Source organism: Cydia amplana, chromosome 23 (genome assembly GCF_948474715.1).
Source record: "Cydia amplana chromosome 23, ilCydAmpl1.1, whole genome shotgun sequence".
Taxonomy (NCBI): domain Eukaryota; kingdom Metazoa; phylum Arthropoda; class Insecta; order Lepidoptera; family Tortricidae; genus Cydia; species Cydia amplana.
In genome coordinates, this window is record NC_086091.1 from 2488627 (window position 1) to 2510020 (window position 21394).

Below are 21394 nucleotides of genomic sequence, written 5' to 3' on the forward strand. Positions count from 1 at the left end.
TAAGTGATATTTTATATAACATCACGAGCCTCTCAAATATAAATGTAGGGTTAGTTGTTGATCAATGAAACACTAAAAGTTTAAGCCTTCCTATCTCTGGTGTTTTTAAAGTTATGAGTGTGATATTTCGTATGAAGATAAACAATTTATTTGGCTATCATATGGCGTTCTTGGTTTCTACTTATTTTTAACAGTTTCTGTATTATAAAGCTTTTTTTGAAAAATGAGTTTTGTTTCATTGTGTACTTGTGCATGTTTTCAATGAAACACTCTAATTTTTACAGTGAAACAGATGTAATATATATAGTCTACCATGAAACATCCTTAATAAACATTGAAACGTTGTAATAAATAAGTTACATTAATACATACATCCTTTCAATCAATTAATGAGAAAGGAAAGGAGAAAATAGTGGTAGGCTGAAATTTGTTACTTAAAAGGTTTCCAAAATACGGAGTCGTTATAAGATTGCTGAAATATCTAAAAGCGAAAGACTTGTTTCATTGTACGCACACCTAAGTTTCATTGTGAATCGAAAATCTGGTCGGCACTTACGGCATGCTGCGAGAAAGGCGCCTTTTATGTCCACGGAGCATGATTGCCAACTAGGTGGACGCGGGAGGGTTTTAAGCATCTCCATGCTTGATATCATACACTTTCTTGCAACATAGTGATTATAAACGACTGTTTCAATGTTAGACATGTGACCTTAACCTTGCCATCAATGAAACATTCAACATATAAACTATCCTATCTCAGCCATTTCTAAAGTTAAGTATCTTATATTTTGTCATATGATAGACAAATTATTATCAATTTTCATGGTATTTTAGTTTCACAAATTTCGCACATAGTCTTTAATAAATTAAAAAAATAATGAGTTAGTTTCATTGTGTACTAATACTGGTGTTCAGTGAACATCATGTTTCATTGTTTACTATATAAATATGTTTCATTGTGAGACTAGGGGGTGTTTTTTGAAACAATTAAAAAAAACTGCACCAAAGAGTGAAAGAAATTTAAAAATATTTAGCTCCAAAGTAACTTTAATACACATAGAACACAACAAAAAATTAAATAACGCCAAACTAGACTCTATAACTTGGTAAAAAATTGCGAAACATAAATGAAAAATATTACTTTTGTCACGCGAATTCACAATAACGCTCGTAGCAACGTGCTTATTCTCCGAGGCGCACTCGCGTATTGGGGAGGTGCTGGGGGTCCTTGAGCCTGCCCTTGCTTGACAGACAGCACTAGCTGATAACACCTAGTTTCCGAGATATCGCAAAGTTTCACTGTGTACGATTGTTTCAATGTTCGACAACTGACCCTACTCACTTACGATTAATATTTTAATTTAAAGTAATTTTGATTACTTTTCTATAAGAAAGAAATTGATTATTCCTTTTCGTCAAGCGACAGAATTTATTTAACAGAACTTGTTCCGTTCCTTGCGGTATGATTAAGTATTTATGCTTGCGCTAACATAAACCGCACACTTGACGTTTGCAGCATAAATTAAGTTTATCACGAGAACGCGGGATATTTACTACAGTTTACTATTGGCCCACGTCAAGCGCACACTGCATTAAACTATACGCACATTACATTTTACGTCCTTAATAAAAACCCCCCTCTCCCTTAATGCTGATTTTGATTTGATAATTTGATGTTGTTTTGATTATCATCCTTGACTATCACTTATGCTAATTAGTGCATCTCATGCACACTAGTAAGTTCAAGCGAGATGACCAATATTTAACACGACTGATTACATTTCCTACACACCAATCAAAACAAAATGAACACCTGGGGGCCTACCGCAAAAATCGAATTCGCAAATTGCGGGGATCTTTCTCTTTTACTCCAACGAAGGCGTAAGAAGAGTGACAGAGAAAGATGCTCGCATTTTGCGAACTTCGTTTTCCGCGGTTAGGTTAGATAGCCCTGCATCATGATCCTTCCGGCCGATTTGGACCATGACGACCACTTCGACTCCTAATAGTTAGCTCGGCGCACGTGCGCCCGAAGATGGCTGATGTAGCCGATCTTCAAGATGAACCCCCACGCACATTGAGGGCAAGTGAGGACACCAGCCGCGTAGTGAATCAGAATCAGCCTCGTTGTGGTATAAAGTATTTCACTTACCATGTGAACTGTTCCTTAAATACGGGTTCCCGTATGTCGCCGCATACCGCAAGTCGACGCCTTTCGCGTAGATAGGTGGCGCTGCAAACAGAACGACACTTGTGACAACGGAAAACAGTAAGTTGAATTTATAGTTCTCCAAAACTGTAATAACCCGTCATACAGGGTTTAGCCGACAAATTAAATGTCACTTAAACCTTCATAGGGCATAATCTATTCTATATTGTAATGCAAATATGACCCCAGGGGCAGGCGTAGCTCACTCCGCGATTTCGTCGCGTCGCTACAAGTACATGCGGCCCACACCAATTTTGATGTCTAGCCATAGTAGTTGCCGCGCACCGCTACGGAACGGACGCCTGCTCGCGCTTGCGCCACCTAGCGGTCATAGCTGTCGTAATAGACGCGTTTTGTTAGGGAGTGAAACTTCTGTACCTATTATTTATTCCGTGCCAGCCCCCATTTTTGAATTTCGATCGCTCGATTTCGTGTAGCTCTCTTCATCAATACTATATCCACTACTAGGCACTTAAGTAATAGAATTGAAAAAAGTGGTCAATGTTAGTAGCTCGTATTTTAAAAATAGCATTTCACCGTTTTCCACAAATTTTAGAGTCACGAAATCGAGTGCATGATATTCAAAAATCGGCCCGCAGCCTATAACATCGTAAATTCCCATATTAATACTAATATTATAAATGCGAATGTAGCTCTGTATATCTGTCTGTCTGTCCGTTATCTATTCACGACTAAACCACTCAACTCATTATGAAAAATTTGAAGAAGTTTGTATGAGACTCGAGACAGGACATAGGATAGTGTGTGATCATCAATATCTTAATCCACGCAAACAAAGTCGTAGGCACAAACTAGTCCAATATATTTCGAGTCAAGTAAGAAGCTTACACCACAAGCCAAAGCTAATAAGCTTACACGAAAAAGTAGAAAAAAATATAAAACAAAAGTTTGCGGTCCAGCACAACCAACACGTTTTGCGTTCAACTCGACTTTTAAAAGGCTCAAGCATGTGAGCTTATTTACCGCTTTGCTTGTTATTCAAGTTAAAACTTTAGCCAGAACTTTTTGTCGGTCACCACAGGGTACGAAAATAGCGCCATGTTTTTTTGATTAAAAGTTTTCGATTGAAATCGGCGTATTTATTTTAAAACGCGAAAGCCTGAAAATACGTGGTTAAAAAGGTTAAATGAACACAAAAATAAAATGTTTTTGCGATTGAAGAGTTCGTTCCGGTATTTTTACTGCTAAATTATTAATTTATTATGATGCTATAAGACATAACTGTTTAATTAAACCTGAAAAGAAATTTCACTAAACCTGTTTAGCGAAAGATAAAACTAGTTAACTTTTTAAGGTCGTTTCGTCAACTTACTGTCGTGGTTAGGGATTTTGTCAAATTCCTAAACAAATCTAGTGAAATGAAAAAGCGTTTCGCGTTTATTGGCCGATTTTGTCTTTTCACTAAACAGAGTCAGTGATTTGGTCAAATGACTGAATTTTTCTAGGGAAATGATGATATGGATTCGCCATTTTAACATCCTGCGTGATTTGATCATATCCCTTAGAGATTTGTTCAAATCTCTGTTTTGATCATTTCCCTGCGGCAATTGCGACATATACAAGTTTGTTATAAGTTAGCAAAAGTACAAAAAGAAATGACACTCGGGACATCCTTTAAAATTATAAGATGAGATCCGAAGTAATCTCGCACATTATCAATTTCGCCTCAACTAATTTGTTAAACAAAATTCTTCCCTTAATCAAAACAGGAACCTCACTTACTGTCGCTACCAACTGGCAGGCCCAAATTATTGATTGCATCAGTCTCGTCTTGAGTTTTCGTTCGTTGCAGAGAATTATTCTGCGATCCATTGCCGGCTGACAACGGTAAAGTTGAAGCTGTGTCGATGCTGCGCGTCAATGAGCCTTGAAGTGACCTGTGCAAGAAAGAATCGTCGGATATCTTGGTGAAGGGAACACAAAAACATTGCAGAAATTTACTAGGGAACTTCTTGCTTGAGTGTCGACCGTGCGGCACTTTAGCAAGTTTATTGTGGAGACACAATAAGTGGGTTTTGGGCACGTGGGAGTGGAAATAGTGAAGTGAATGAGGCTGGACCTAACACTTACGGGTGGGTTTTTGGGATAATGGTCTGTGGAAATGTCTTTGTACGCGAAGGGTAAAAATAGTTATGGTTTCGTGGAGAACTTTGGATATAGGGTACTGTAGTAGTTATCTCGTTGTTCTTGTCTTTAGAACTTGTAATTCTGTTTAAAATAATATTAGCACGAATCACGGTAGCTCTATATTGAATTGTCATTTCAAAATACAAATCAAAATATTTTACGTAATTAGGTATAATAAACTTGGTAACTAATTAAATGCTCAAATCTTGTATTAATATCAGTAATTTTTTGCGTTACCTGAGCATTTTTTTTTTATTTCACGACTCTCTTACTGGAGCACTATAATGTATTTTGTCATTAAGTTCATTAAAATACTTGCTTAACCTTAAAAAAAAAACGAACTCGAATATCATTGTTCAGGTGTGAATATTATTTGAATATTGCAGTTCTAAGTCAAAATATTTTCATAGAAGGATGGAAAAACTCAGGCATCACCAATAATAATATTGTTACTGATACTTAACTACGTGTTGAACTTCCATGTAGACCATAGTGTTGAGTGGTTTTACAGTACATGCTTCTATAGAGATCCTCTCAGCATTTCCAGTTCCCATTTACGAATCTAATTCCACTAACCTGTTAGTCGGTTCCGGCGACTGTACCCTCAGGTTGTTCGGCGGTGCGTACCCCTGCGGATAGTCATACACGTACCCACCCGGGTTCTGCAAACAAAGGCATCGTGTCAGCTGCGCACGTCAACAAGCTTGCGGTCAAACTTTCGGGGGCGATTGTAACTGTACTAATAATTTTGGAAAATGTACTTTAAATTGCTGAAGTCAAAGTTGAATTTTGTAAAAACAGTGAAGGCTGTTATGATGTTTTGAATAGTTGAATATTTGGTTTGAATCAGGAGAGAATGCGTTTGGAGAATGGACGTTAAATTGATAAAGTTAAAGTCCAAATTTGTAAAAACAGTGAAGGTAGATAAGATGTTTTGGGTTGTTTGTTTGGTTTGATTCTGGAGTTGGTATAAAGGGTTGTTCAGAGTGTTTAGCAATTGGTAAGTTCTAATTTGCTACAGATGTATATTGTTGGATTAATTGGTCAGATTTAGGGGTAAGGTCGTGAGCATAGCTGTACACAGTACACACACATTGGAGTATTATGTTTGTGATATTAGTTTAATAGAAAAAAATGTTAGTATCAATGGCGTATGACAGTCATAATAAACTTAGATAACTGGATCTTATATTTAGCCACTACAGCAATAATGAAAAATGTTTTTAAAGATATGCTTACAGAGCTTTTCAACGCTAGTCTACATACATACGCACGTCCTCTAATGATCTTCAAGGGAATAAAAAAAATTAAAATCATCTAAAAGGTTTAGTTAACATTTTTCTGTTCCATAGAAAATCATTTTAACTTTGGGCGCAGATAATAATCTAAAATCTTCTATAAAGGCCTACAAAGTGATCATGAAGACTGATTTAATATCTCAATTAACAAAATAAAATTAATCCCTAAAAATTCCTAATCCCCTGAAACCGACTTTTAGCCAACCTGAACCTGATCGAGCGGTTTTAGGATTTTAAACTCTGTTTATTTTTTTAAATGTGAATGCGTCGATCGATTGATATTTTTTCTACTCCAGCACTTAAATGTGTCAATTAAATGACTGACAGTGATATCTAAAGCAATGTCATTTGAATGCTTTGTCTATAGGCTCATAAGATGACTGCTAGCAGTCATCTTATGAGTATAATACAACTGCTTTATTTTTTTTAAAGATACAAGTTCCGATCATCTTGATTGAAAGAGGTATGTTTTCATTTACAATAATAACTCTTTTTTTTTTTTAATAATAACTAGTGTCCGACCGAAGGTTCGGTTTCGGTTTCGGTTTCGGCCAGTTTCGGCCAAAAAATCATGTTTCGGCTGTAGTTTCGGTTTCGGCCAAAAAACGGCCGAACCTTTCGGCCGGGCCGAAACATACGCAATGGTATTTTGTTCTATGAAACTAAACTATGTGACAAAGACCAAAAGTTGTGGAACAAGTAGGACAACAATATTAATACATATACTGATTTATGTATACAGAAATTAAGCGGTTTATTATTAAACACAATTCCACTAAATGGGGCCACTGAACGGTCGACGCAGTCTTAAGAGACTGTCAATACCTAAAACGCGCACACTGTCTAATTGTATCGTAGTAAATGAGATAGAACTATCGCATGTTACTGGGCCTGGGCAAGGGAATAATAAGAAAACTCATCATCTTCCTCGCGTTATCCCAGCATTTTGGCCACGGCTCATGGGAGCATGGGGTCCACTTGACAACTAATCCCAAGAATTGGCGTCGGCACTAGTTTTTACGAAAGCGACTGCCATCAGACTGATTTTCCAATCCAGAGGGTAAACTAGGCTTTATCGGACTAGTCCGGCTTCCTCAATGGTAAATATCAAATAATATTTCGTACATAAGTTCCGAAAAACTCATTGGTACGAGCCGGGGTTTGTAGTGTTTGTACCTGCGACCTTTGGATTGAAAGTCGCACGCTCTTACTCACCGCTAGGCCACCAGCGCTCAATGTGGATTATTTGTGTAATATTACTCGTTAGCGGTTTAGGTGTACCTAAGTAAATGTGTTGACAAATTGATTTTAATTTCAGACACATAAATCAAGTAATAAAGACATTAGAACCGTTTAATGGTGATTTTAAGACCAATCTTTGCAATTATTTTCTATCGAGCCGATGTCGTTCAATCATGTATCGAGTGCGGCCGGGGTATTAAAATATAATAAATATTAACATAGGTTTAAATATATTTTTTGCTTTACTAAATCAAATAGTTTTTCTTAAAAGGGGCTGCCTGCGGTTTTCATCGATTTTTGACAAGTTTTGAATCGTATCTCCTACTTTTGCACTACAGATAAGACAAACGGCTATCGGTTCTTCAATCTTTATCTCCATTATTGTCTACCGGATTTTGAAAGAAATTGATACTATTTTTTATGTTTTTTTTAAAACATTGTCTAAAAGAACACTTTTTTCGTATCTAGATTGCTGTGAAGGATATTACTTATACGAAATCTACATATTTGGGTTCGTCTTTGACGTGTCGTAAAACGTGTCTAGGGTTTTAATTTTAAACGAATTAACACAAAAGTTATGGCCAGAAAACCAGTTTATATTGGTCGATATTAATATATATTCGTGAGTCATATTTTAAACTGTTTATTTTATACGACAACGGTTTCACTCACTTGAATTTTTAGTCGCTATTGGCGACATGTTTCGGGTCCTTCGGGGGTCCTTCCTCAGGCTCGAGTGCTCGTTGTCGTATAAACAGTTTATATTGCTTAAAGCCGATGCTGTTATTATGGTAAGCTACAAAAAACATAAGAAAACTAAGGGATTCAGATCGAAGGTCATTGGCGTGGCGGAGCCCCTTAAGTAACATAAATTTCAAGGACATTGCGTGTTGACAGCCCCTTAATATGAGTTTAAAAGCGGTTTTTGACATTTTATCAACGATTTTAGCAAGTCTTCAAAAGTTTCGGTTTCGGTTTCGGTTTCGGCCGAAACTAGAGCCAAAGCCGAACATTCGGTTTCGGTTTCGGTTTCGGCAAAAAAACCTGTTTCGGTCGGACACTGATAATAACTCAATTTTTTTTAAATAATAACTCTTTTTTTTAAATAATAACTCTTTTTTTTTAATAATAACTCTTTTTTTTAATAATAACTCTTTTTTTTTTAATAATAACTTTTTTTTTTTTTTTTTTTTTTTTTTTTTTTTTTTTTTTTTTTTTTTTTTTGCTGCAGCTGTCATAGAAAAAGTAATGTATGCAACAGCTCATAATTGGTTCTTAAAATTCTCGGGTCTTTTTTTACAAAACTCGACTACGTCTCGTTTTGTAACTTCGACCCTTGAATTTTAAGAACCCTTATTATATCACTGTTGCATAAACTACTATTTCGTTCCTTTTTTAATAGTTTCCAATTTACAAAACCAACTTACCTTATAATAATTTTCGTTGTAAGCAGGATCAGAATAGTCGTTGCTGTATCTGAACCGCATCAGAGGATCGTCCAATCGTATGCTCGGTAGAGTCACAGGCCCGGCCAATGGCAGGCCTGACTGTAGTTTAGAGTCGGAACGGTCCGAGCTGGTGTAGTCCTGGTAAATAATAAATGTATTAATTACAAAAAAAAACTAGTGCCTATGTCAATTCTTGGGATTAGGTGACAAGCGGACCCCAGGCTCCCATGAGCCGTGGCAATATGCCGGGATAACGCGAGGAAGATGATGATGTATTATTTTTTAAGTCTGATAATCACGCACTTAGCCGTTTATTACTCGACATATTTTGATAAGTTGCGAGGATCATTAACAGGAGCAACACAAACACTGAGTGGTTAGTGATAATCGACTAAAATTACATGAGTGACCTGTTTAAATTCTTTTATTACCTATCTGAAAATTTAAAATCATTAAAAATTTAAGATTTGAATGAGTTATGAGAAAAAATTTGCTGAATTAGCTGCAAAACGTAAAGCACATTTACCAATTTATATACTTATTCCAAATGTATAATTATCTTGACATAATTTCTTAAATTTATTTTATTTCAAAAATCACTTTTTAAATTTATTTTATTTCAAAAATCAAGATTATAACTTCCTAAAGAATACTATCTTGCTAAGCTGCGAAGCCGATATTCACAAACGTTCATACGAAATAGTTTAAGATTTCATATGGCTGATGTACACTTACCAACTCATAACTACCGTCCCCATGAGGCAACTGCAACTTCAAATCGCTAATATTCGAGCTCCTATCGCTCTCCTTGTTATACATATCGCAAGTGGTAACAGTGACATCTGGCTTCTCGCTCATCTGCTGACTCTTCTGTCTCCTTCTCCTGTTGCAGATGACCAGGAGAATGATGAAGGCCGAGAAGACGATGATGCCTGATGTGACTCCGATGAGAATGATGAAGAGAGGTAAGGTTTCTGAAAAAATTACAAAGAATAACATTATGTAATAGTAATTAAAAGTAAAGATAAAAAAACGCTAATTTATATTGCATAATTAGTCATAACTACAACTGTTCTAATGACTAACGGTAAAGTGTAGAATCACGAACAGAAAGAATCGATTGCGTTAAAAAAACTACTGTGTGGAATCACGAATGTAGTAAACTGCAGTTGTGTGGAATCCTTATTGTATGGGAATCACGAATAGGAAGCTATGCGTTTGTGTTATCGACCGCATAATCCATGGTATTATTGGTGGTAAAAATAAATTCAATTCAAAGAGAGAGGCTTTATTGTCGGTGCAGTTCTATTCAGTCTTTTCTTCGCATTGCCAGTTTCATCACCTTCTGGTACGTCTGTATGTATACCTGTTTTTATTCGATCCATGAAATTTTTCCCCGCCTCTTTTTTCCACGATGCGTTTTAATCTTACAGTTTATTGTTGTTTTATTTTTTTTATTTTTTTCGCATCGTAATAAGTGACCGATGATAATTTATCTTTCTAACATGGCGGTCCACTTCTTTTTTTAGTACATTGATTATCATAAATACATTTTAAATTTAAAAACAATTCCTTATAAATAGTTAAAGATTAACATAAACTTACTTATGGGTTTAAGAGTGATTCCAGCATTAGCATTCCCAATATCATTAGTGACACTACAGTTGTAAAGTCCATAATGTTTCGATTGACTCGCTCTGATCACTAAACTTGCTTTCACTATTCCATCACCCAGGTCTTGTTCAAAAGGCGCGTATTCCTAAAATAAAATGAAAAATAAGTTTCATATGCATTTACCTAAATGGGTTTATAAAATGTACACTTGGAACTAAATAAAGAAATTGTAGATTTAGGTAAACCATCAAGCCCGACCGCAAATATTTATATCAAAATAGAATGCGTTGAAAGGACAGAAAGAAAACGAAAAAATTGTGAAAATCAAGTGTCTTACCGGGTTCTCAATAGGCTTGATTTCTCGACCTTCGAAGTACCATATGATGTCGAAAGATTTAGGAACACTAAGGAAGACACACTCTATCGTCACCATCTCCCCTTCTGCACCAAATTGTGTTCTGTTGGAAAGAATCTTTGGCGGTCCTAGAAAAAAACAATGAAATTAGTAAAGTTGTATTTGAGACTTTTTGCGAATTATTCTAAATTGTTCTTTCAAAACTAAAAACAGAAAGAAAATCTGAAATCTACAAAGCGAGTAAGAATGGCGGCATGTATTGAATCTCGTCACCAAGCATTAACATGATGACCACGGCCACTCTCTGGCAAAAGGGAAACGACAAAGAAGAATAAGACATACTAGAAAGAGGCTTCTTTCAAAAATAAACTCTTGAAGTGCAGTTATATTTCTTAACAACTTAACCGCTCGAAGATCAGAGAATTCTTTGCTTTGAAGGTCAGAGCATGTGTCTAATGTCTATCATCATCATCTTCCTCGCGTTGTCCCGGCATTTTGCCACGGCTCATGGGAGCCTGGGGTCCGCTTGGCAACTAATCCCAGTAATTGGCGTGGGCACTAGTTTTTACGAAAGCGACTGCCATCTGACCTTCCAACCCAGAGGGTAAACTAAGCCCGTATTGGGATTAGTCCGGTTTCCTCACGGTGTTTTCCTTCACCGAAAAGCGACTGGTAAATATCAAATGATATTTCGTACATAAGTTCCGAAAAACTCATTGGTACGAGCCGGGGTTTGAACCCGCGACCTCCGGATTGCAAGTCACACGCTCTTACCGCTAGGCCACCAGCGCTTTGTGTCTAATGTCTATATGTATAAGTAATATACTTTTTGGCCAATATTAAAACAAAAGACAAATACGAATACGAACCTCTAATGAAAACCGTAGCTTCGCTCCTGATTTCATTATATCCTTCCACTTTGGCAATGCAGACATATCTGCCTGCGGATTGCTCGTCTACTCTCTTTATCTTCAGGGTCGGTTCGGACCCCTTAGGCTGCTGAAATGTGTGTCAAGTTCACATAAATATGTCAAATACATTTATCACACTAATACTGAAACTAAATCATGATCCCATTTGACTAGGTACTTTTAAACCCTTTTAGTTTTTTCCTCTATTGTTAAATCAAGTATCGCTATTGTTATAAGATCTGTTTAGAAATTATATTAATTGCAAAGTTAATTGGCTTAAAATATTATTCAACAGAATAATAACAAACCACAATATAGTCATTTATAAATTTCGAATTTGGAGCAAATTCTGTAGTAAAGTAGACAGATTTTACGTAGTTTAAGAACGTGGTAAAAGCATGGTAGTCACTTACCGCGATCCGACCAGGCTCGTGAAGCACCCACTTTATCTCGGGTTTGGGCTGGCCATCCACATCGCAGTAGAGGCTGACGGTCGAACCTTCGTCTGCTTCGACGTCGCGGGGCCTTGTTCGGAAGACTGGTGGATCTAAAAAATTATAACTCTCGTAACGAATTTTGTTAACCGAAGCTAAATCTAAATTGTGATCCGAATACGTGATACAGAAACTGTTCTGCTCCTAATTATCATAATGATTTTCTAAATGCTCAAAGGTTAACAAGAACTGTGGCTTCCGGAGCTTCATTTTCTATCGAAAGCATCACGCTCATGGGAGTTTGAGGTCCGCTTGACAACTAACCCCAAGAATTGGCGTAGGCACTAGTTTTTACGAAAGCGACTGCCGTCTGACCTTCCAACCCAAAGGGAAAACTAGAACTCCCAGAGGGTATACTAGACCTAAACAACATTTTCATTATCATTAAACTCACATGTAACATCTAATGTAACAGTCTCTTCACTTTTCCCCACGGAGTTGCTCACTTCACACTTCACCACTGCGTTGTGATATTTCCTTGTTACATTGAAGATTATCTGCGGACCAATACAAATTATCTGTCAAAATCTTCTGTCAAAAGATAGCAGTAAATTTTACTGTGGCTACATGATTTACTTTGACAATCCACCTCTATTTCAAATTCTTTTTGGTATGATACAGTTAAAACGTCAGAAAGGAATTCCTTTATTAAACATCATCTCGACCTCGCCATATTCACAACGGGAATTTTGAGCCCAAACTACATTTTCCCAGAAGTGCGGGTTAAAACAACAATTTTAATTTAACCCACCGGAGTTAAGTTAGCAATTCCGCGTTGGGTCACAGATAACTGAAGTAACAGAGTAACTGTTTCAATATGAGCGTGCTGAGAAATACTGTACGGTCGAGTTCAGAAACATGTTATTTTGGTTGACGTTGAAGTTCAAGGTTTTACTGTGATCAACCGATATTAGGCACCTATATGATCAATGACTAGTGTTGTAACCTGGATTCGAATAAGGCTTTAACACATTCATTTCCACCCAGCCAAACAAGACATCCGTGCCAGACCAGAAAAATGTAGTCATATAAAGCTGTAGTACTGCGATCCCGACAATCGGGTCGTCTGGCCTGGGAACGAAATCATAAAATACCCGATAGACGGGTTTTCGACACTGAATGTGTTAAGAATCCAATCTTCAAGAATAGAGCAAGCTTTGTTTATAGTAGCGAGAAAGCTTATTTGCTGTGATTTTCAAGACTGCTCACAACATTATTTATTTTTCATGTATAAATTAAATACTAAAACTAAACTTAGATCGTACTTGATAATAAATACGTTTTATCAGTAGCCCTGTCTTAAAAGTATCTAGGTAACTCACGAATTATTTGAGTTTTTTGATAAGGCTATTAATAATGAAGTTTCTCAACATTTACAATATTGTTACTCTGTAATTTTATTCGTCTGTATCCAGGCTCCATACTGCAGCCGTTCATGCATAAACTGTAAATGCGCCGCTGAAAAATGAACGCGCACGTTGCTCATAAAAAACGGTAATCGGATAATCTAGTGCATTTTCCGCGTGGTTGGCTTTTAATTGGTTATTTTTATTTTGTAACGTTTAAAACACACTAGTGTTACGCTTGATGGGTGTTTAGTCCCTATTATAAATTTAGCTAAGGGCGAAAGAAAAAAGAGAGGATGCAATAAAGAAAGAGATGAGAGAAAAAAGAAAGAAATATAAAGAAATAGGAAATAAAAAGAAAGGTAAGAAAGAAAGAAGATAGAAAAACAAAAAAATAATAACAAGAATAAGGTAAGAAAAAAATTAAATAAGTATAAGTATACGGCATTTGCAACTCCGATAGCGCGATGCTTATTAAAGCTGCTAAGAAATATTTCACGGTATCGCCAGCACCATTTATCAATGTTTTAGAAGGAGGAAAGATAAAACAGGGAGGGAAAAAGGAAAGGAAGGAAGGATAGAAGAAAGAAAGGAAAGATGGAAGCAAAGATGGAAGGAAAAATCAAAGAAAGGTGTGACAAAACTTAAGTTAATAACGACTCTACAACATCAGGACTATTGTTGATGTAATAGCGGTACATCTGGGCCCTCAGATTGGCATCCACTTCGCATCTCTGCTGAACTGGGAGAGTGAGAAAGGGATAAGAATGAAAGAAACAACTTACCATTTCCTCAGTATAATCTCCAACAACAGGGCTGTTGTTGATATACCATCGGTACACCTGAGCTCTTGGATTGGCGTCTACATCGCATCTCAGTCGCGCCTCTGAGCCCTCAGGGAAGCGCCCGTCTACGGCGCCCGAGCTGATTGAAAGTTTCACTTTTGGGGCGTATCTGACCTGTTTAAAAAAAGAAAAACATTAGTGGCCAAGAATTTCAAAGGTCCTCCAAAATCACAAATCAAAAAGTTTCTCATTTAGCTAACGATTGCAATATAACGTAACCCCTTTTGAAAAATGCAGAAGGCCTGTGCCTAGCAGTGGGATGTATAAAAGTTTGTAATTGTACTAACTACGAGTAGATACAAGACCTAAACTTTTTCTTAGGTTTTTCCTGTTCTTTTCAGTGCATCAAAATTTAGCAGCTAGACTAGGGATCGGCAAAGTAGGATTAATGTAATTTAGCCGGAATCATAATTAATTAGGGCTTTTTGAGATTCGGTCAATTTCTTATGTGGTTGGTTCTCCTTCTCAAAAGTTTTCCCCCCTGCCCTGGCAAAGCCCTGGGCTAAACCTATTAAATTTTGCTTCAGTAAATAATTATAACTCATGTAGCCGTGGTTAGTAAGTCTAATTAGTTATCGCTTACATACCTCGATATTAACAGTGGCAACATCATAGCGACGCGATAGGCGGTCCTTGTTGGGGATCAACCGCAGTATGGACCCAATTTATAATAAGTAAACTCACAAACCTGACATCAACAGCAAAGTTACTTCTATACAGTTCTCACTATATGTTTTAGGTATCGAAGAGTTGAGATGAACGACCCATATATCTTTGTGTAACTATTGTTTTAATAAGAATGGGAGTCTCTCGTGTCGCGTCTAATGCATTTACATAATAAATTACCTCGATATAGACGGTGGCCATCCTAGCGGCGCGGTCGGCGGTGTTCTGCGCCTGGCAGGTGATTGTCTGTTTGTGGTGGTCCTTGCTGGGGGTCAACCGCAATATGGACCTGTGACAGTTATTGCGTTAATGTTTCAGTGACGTGAATTTACTAGCCGCTAATCTGCCGGACAAACTTCGAGACAGTTTAAATATCAGGCAAAACAATAAGAATATCGGCCTTCCCGCCGGATGAGATGTTTTGTGGGTTAAAATTAAGGTATTAATACAGGTTACTATAATTATAACTTGAATCATAAAATAGTCTAAGGGCAAGCCAGTTGCACCAACCACATTTAGCGGACTGATCAACATCACTCAGCAATCTACTATGAAACTTTACATGCAATAAAATTTAGCGAACGCTTTAACGGTGAAAGATAGTTTGGTGCAACCGACTATAAGTATTTTTTTATTTTTTGACTTTTACTAGCACATCAAATACATGTAATGGATTACGTAGGCAAATTCAGATATTAAAAAAATCGTAAAAATTTGTTCTTATTTATCCGATACTTACCCTAAAATTACATGACAATATGGGGCATTATCTATGAAAAGGGACCTTATTGTCGATGGCGCTTACGCCGCACGGCGTCGGGCGGCATTGTATTTATATCGGAGCATCGTTAATAATGGCGTAAGCGCCATCGACAATAAGGTCCCTTTTCATAGATAACGTCACATGTGTTTTGTATTTAAATACCTGGTTTTAAACTTTAGGCTATCTGGTATCAGTTCTTCTGACGTTTTTACGTTCTTCTTGATGACTTGTTGGTTGCCATCGACCCACGTGATCTGAAAAAAAAAATATTTAGTAGACTTTCAAAATTTATATAAATATTGGTATATTTCTGCTCCACCATAGAGCATTCAATATCGTCTTCGGTTACCGCGATAGTTACTCATGAAATAACACTGCGGAAACGGATTTGTTAGATGTATTTTCCGATATTTTTTTTTTCTTGTATAATAAATTCCGATCGTCTTTTTTCCCTGTATAAAAATTTCCGCACGCCTTTTTTCCCTATAGATATATTTCCTGGTATATTTTTTTTCTTGTATATATAAATCTGAACGCCTTCTTTCCGTATAGACATATTTTCCGATAGATTTATTTTCTTATACACAAATATCTGAACGCCTTCTTTCCCTGTATTTTTGTTGTTTAACGAAAAATTTCATGGTCATTCATTTTACTAGGGGCAAAACTTCTTATTTGCTTGGACCCTGTTTGCAATCTTGTGTGGAATATTTTGTGTATCATGGTTAGTTATCTTTAAAGGAATTTTACCAATCAGTAATCAAATCAAACGAGTGAAACGTTGTACTTAGTTAGGCACTTGACAGAAGTACGCCTATTAATCCTCTATACAGTTTATACGTGTAGATAACTTTCTGTCTATTTAGTTTATTACATTGCGAATACATATTATATAATTTTCTATCAAGAATCATATCTATTTTAAAATTTCTGATCAGGAAAAAAGACAGCCGGGAATTTGTCCCCTAGTAAAATTAAGGACTATAAAATATTGCATTATGTTAAAAAAATACAGGGAAAGAAGGCGTTCAGATATTTGTGTATAAGAAAATAAATCTATCGGAAAATATGTCTATACGGAAAGAAGGCGTTCAGATTTATATATACCAGGAAATATATCTATAGGGAAAAAAGGCGTGCGGAAATTTTTATACAGGGAAAAAAGACGATCGGAATTTATTATACAAGAAAAAAAAATATCGGAAAATACATCTAACAAATCCGGAAACGGATTATATCGCGTATCTAATACCTTTAAACGAGTAAATCTTGTATATTTATTTATTTATTTTAGCATCCTTGATACAATGCCTCAAGGGCAAAGTTTTATAAGTCTAAATTTGCTACAAAAACTGTTGCTCAGAGCGAATTTATTGTAGTCCCTCATGTCGTCTTGAAAACTTTGAACGTTTTATTCTGAAGTTCACAGTTTTTTTAGTATTTTTCGCTTAAATTTTTGGGAATGACCAATAACAAGACAAACTTACCTCAGCCGCCGGTTTCCCGCCAACCGACACGCATTCAATGTCTACTGGTTGCTCCTCTGTTGCATCTATGAAGGCACCTTGCACGATCCTGGGCGGATTCGGAGCTACCAACACTGTTAGTTTAGCGTAGCGGGATCGTATGGCTGGTTCTCCTGTAGACAAAGAAAGCAAGGATTAATTAACTCTGGTGTCTTTTTCGAAGGACATGTTCAGTTTCCTTGTAGGTATAATATTTTAAGTCACCGAACCAAACTGGTGGTAAATATCCATGTATCAGGTGATATTTCGTATATAGGCACAGAATAAATAATAGTACTAGGTACAGAAGATTCACTCTCTAACAAAACGCGTTTATTACGACAGATATGACTGCTAGGTGGCGCAAGCGCGAGCAGACGTCCACCATAGCGGTGCGCGGCAACTACTACGGCTAGACACCAAAATTGGTGTGGGCCGCATGTACTTGTAGGGAAGTACTTGGAGACGAAATCGCGGAATGAGCCACGCCTGATATAGGTACGTCCCAAAACAGTCATTGGTATTAGCTTAAGTTCGTATCAATAGGGAAGAAATAAAAAAATTTGAAGCATTTCAACATGATGATATAATATAATATATTTCTTATTTAATATTATAAAATCTCACCAGCCACTTGAAACAATTTGCTTCTTCGCCATTTGCGATAAGTTTTGCACGTTTAACCTCACTGTCTTTTAGATATCATTCAATTATTACCAAAAATTATATAAGAAGATGAATTCAAAGATTGCTGGCCTTTACATATATAAGTACTTAAAAGATAAGATAAGAGTGTATAAGGGAGAAGTAGCAGAGGGAGTTGGCAGGGGCAGACCTCGGTGGACTTTCTCTGGTCGGATCGGGGAAATCCTGAAGAAAGGCCAGGTCAAGAGCACCCTAAACGGGCGAGCGTGTATGAGGAATGTTATGAAAGTAACGGAAGCGAAAGAGGTATGTCAGGATCGTAGCAAGTAGAAATCCGTGGTCTCTGCCTACCCCGCCGGGAAATAGGCGTGATTATATGTATGTACATGTAAAGATAAGATAAAGGATAAAAAGATAAACTTACCATTCAGCCCCGAGCTCACTTGGCACTGGTAGTTCGCGTCGTCTTCTAGAGTCACGTTCTGTATCTTTAAGGAAAAATCTCCTGAAACAAGAAACACATAATTTTACTAGTATTATTTTATTTGTGACTAATTTACTTACTTCTTTTGATATACATAACAGCAAATTCCGTTAATAATACAGTCCTTACAAAAAAAATACTTTAAAATATCTAAATCAATTAATAGACTACAAATAAACTAATCAAAAAGATCTCCGCGAGCTGTACCGGGTGCAAAAGTGCCTATCACACTGACCGCGTTGCCACGTTGGATAGCGATGGCCAACATTTGCACCAGGTTCGTACCCGCGCGAGCATCAGAGGTCCTCTCCCTAATCCGATGCCCCACCTCCATAATAAACGTTATGGCATCAAAAAAATGTAAAGTATAAAAAAACAGAAATGAGCAACAACAAGAAAGCGCTAGTGCAGGGGAGAGGTACACAGGTTGGGTAGCGCTGCACCGACAAATGTTGGATGGATTACTAGTATTATTCATCACGGCTTTTCTAGCTGTTGCAACCTCTGCTGAGAATATTACAATATGAACAGACATCTTAGAGTTCACCGGCAAGATGGTATTCGGACTATTTCGGACTCGACACAAGAGGGCGCAACTATTTGAAGCTATGGGCCATACTGAAAGTTTCTGGATTCTGATATATGAGACAACTAATTTTTTCTAAGTGGCCAGTCCAGGAATTTTCAGTAGGTATGACCTAAGTATTATGCAGTAACTGATATTGGGGTTTTTCACTCGATATTGGTGGAGCTCCTGTCTAAAACTGCGAAATTCGTGTACAGTTCTTTGGATATCTAGTAACACTGATTGAAACTCTGTAATGTAGAGGCCCAACGGAGCCGACTTGTCTCATTGATAAAGGCTTCTTTTATAAATATGTAGATTTAAAAAAAAACAGCAAGTTTGACCAAAAAGACTTTTAAGAGTTTTAGCTCGTATATCAAACATTCACTTGATTTTACAAATGTGAATGTAGAAAACGTCTCAAAACTATCTTCCTCAAACCTTAAATCATCACACATCTATTCTATTTCAGCTCGCATAAAGAGTAGCTACATTTACCTGATACTGTTTTTTCTACACCTACGCTTCCTTAGTATAATAGCACGTCGTAACGTGTACCAAATATAACTCTACCTAAACAATTTAAATCATGTTTACGTTTTTACGCATACCTAGTTAGTTTCCATAAAAAATGTTTTTAGGGCTCCGTACCTCAAAAGGAAAAAAACGGAACCCTTATAGGATCACTCGTGCGTCTGTCTGTCTGTCCGACCATTCCCCCCTTTAACTCCGAAACTACTGAGTCTAAAATTTTGAAAAAAAAAACACAATATAGTTTTTTAAATACCTATCTATAGATGATAGGAAAACCTATTAGAAATGTGCAGTCAAGCGTGAGTCGGACTTAATGGACGGAACCCTTGGAACGCTTTTTTGTATCGTATCTCCAAATGTGAGGTTTCCAAGCAAAAATTCCCATTTTGTAGCTTGCCATAAGGACGCTTGACAGTTTATTCGTATAAAGATATAAGCAAATCTCATCCATAATGGTAAGCGACGAAGTGGAACCTTTGACTAGATTTCGACACAAATTTCAAACGCAAAAGGCCATTCTTAAATTTGAATCAGGTGATGTAAATGAATTCAAACCGTGCCAATTTTTTTACAACAGAATTCCTTCCAAAATCATTCGTCATTCATCACATCACAGTACGCGAAAAGATAATTTTTCGACACCTTTCTTTGATTTTTAACGCACTCGTACTAAGGATGACTCACGTTAGACCGGGCTGACCACGTGGTGCTTTCCATAGAAAACGAAGCGCCGGAAGCTCCGGTCCGGGCCTAGGGTTGCCAGATCGAAAGGCGCTATTATCGGGAAAAAATATATTTTTTTCGGGATTTGGGCCTTAAGTCGGGAAAAAAAACATTCAAATTAAATTAATTGTATTAAAAACTACAATATTTTACATTATTGGCACTACGTCAGCTGCTCTGCCCAATCACGCCACGCGCGCAGCGCGCGCGCTGTCGGGCTCGGGCTCGACGCGGGCCGCTTGCTCGCTCGAGGACAGTTCGGAACTTGAAATTATTGTTTTGAAGCTGTTTTTCGGGACAATTTTCACTTTGTCGGGAATCGGGACAACATGCTAAAAATTGGGAGAATCCCGCCGAATCCCGACCATCTGGCAACCCTAGGTCCGGCCCCGGCCCGGTCTATCGTGAGTCGTTGTTTCTTCGAGCTTTTTAGATATTTCATTAAGTTCTATTCTAAATGTCACAACACACAGCGATTGAAATACAGTGAAATGAGGTACAACTAATTCAGAAGTGAACTGTACAGTCAGAAACAAAAGTGTCCAAACACACCTTGTTATCGTAAAAAAACAACGAGTTGCACTCAGGGAGTGCCGGCAGAAGTGAAAACTCAATGACTAGTGCAAAATGCACTATGTATAATTGAGGTTAACGCCATCTAGCGTTATTTCGTCGCATTACTTGAAACGCCTAAGCACATCACTGTTAGTACTCTAGTTATATTAATACCAGTTAGAGCGAAACTCACTAGATGGCATTTAAATCAATAAAGAAAAACTCAATGAGATTACATGTAACAGGTCCGTCTTACGGTCACGTGATCGTCTTACGGTCACGTGATCTCTCGCGAGTTTAACATTTTTTCCCCACCTCAAAAAGTGCACAGCGCCGCTAAAGAAGTTATCACTTCAAAAATAAGGATGTGAAACATTACTGGCCACTATCTGTTTGATGCTGATTGTACCAAATATTTATAGGTATCCCGAAAGATTACGCCAACAAGGCGCCACGTATAAAAAACGGTTTATTTTCATACATTGCACATCTCAAAAATCTCATACACATATTATTAACCTCAGGCCATTGACCCCGACTTGGCACTTGTTCATCAAATAATCATGAATAACTGCAGTAACTATATTTGAAAATCCTTTCGATAATATACCTAATTGTAATTACATAAGGTGCATCATTGAATGAGTTTTCAAGGGTAGTTCTTACGTATTACATTGTATGTACAGTCAAGGTTGGAAAACGTTTTATCTGGCTAAACAATTGCGGAAGCTTTCAAATATAAATAGACAGTTTTAGAGTTAGAGGTTGGTAGGTTAACTGAAAGAGATTCCTTAAAGGGATAAGTTGGCCTTTGTACTACATGAAGCCGTATAGCACCATCTACATCAGCTATCAAATTTTATTAAAGAACCAATTCGTGTTAGATATAAATTATATTTTATTAATGAATCTGTGATCCCTATTAATCCCTTCTAATATTATAAATCCGAAAGTAAATCTGTATGTCTGTCTGTCTCTCTGTTTAAGGTTTAAGCATGAAGAGGTCACGCTTAAACCGCTGAAACGATTTCAATTAAATTTGGT

At 37.1% G+C, this 21394-nt stretch overlaps 1 protein-coding gene and 1 long non-coding RNA gene across 5 annotated transcripts in view; both read right to left on the reverse strand.

Annotated features, from left to right (window-relative positions):
• LOC134658881 (uncharacterized) overlaps positions 1 to 21394 on the reverse strand; it is a 379350-nt gene that overhangs the window by 232297 nt on the left and 125659 nt on the right. The window lies entirely within an intron of this gene.
• The window catches only part of LOC134658797 (irregular chiasm C-roughest protein-like), a 36444-nt gene that overhangs the window by 5401 nt on the left and 9649 nt on the right, over positions 1 to 21394 (reverse strand). For 2 of the 4 annotated variants that reach the window (XM_063514450.1, XM_063514452.1), the window contains exons 3-18: positions 17914 to 17994; positions 16827 to 16978; positions 15502 to 15593; positions 14757 to 14865; positions 13851 to 14024; positions 12114 to 12216; positions 11639 to 11772; positions 11184 to 11313; positions 10297 to 10442; positions 9951 to 10104; positions 9081 to 9319; positions 8325 to 8483; positions 5597 to 5644; positions 4934 to 5019; positions 3953 to 4107; positions 2153 to 2233 (exon numbers count right to left, since the gene is read on the reverse strand). In XM_063514450.1, the coding sequence (XP_063370520.1) occupies positions 2153 to 2233; positions 3953 to 4107; positions 4934 to 5019; positions 5597 to 5644; positions 8325 to 8483; positions 9081 to 9319; positions 9951 to 10104; positions 10297 to 10442; positions 11184 to 11313; positions 11639 to 11772; positions 12114 to 12216; positions 13851 to 14024; positions 14757 to 14865; positions 15502 to 15593; positions 16827 to 16978; positions 17914 to 17994 (2043 nt within the window). The remainder of the gene's footprint in view (positions 1 to 2152; positions 2234 to 3952; positions 4108 to 4933; positions 5020 to 5596; positions 5645 to 8324; positions 8484 to 9080; positions 9320 to 9950; positions 10105 to 10296; positions 10443 to 11183; positions 11314 to 11638; positions 11773 to 12113; positions 12217 to 13850; positions 14025 to 14756; positions 14866 to 15501; positions 15594 to 16826; positions 16979 to 17913; positions 17995 to 21394) is intronic. The other 2 variants (XM_063514451.1, XM_063514453.1) reach the window with 2 other exon arrangements.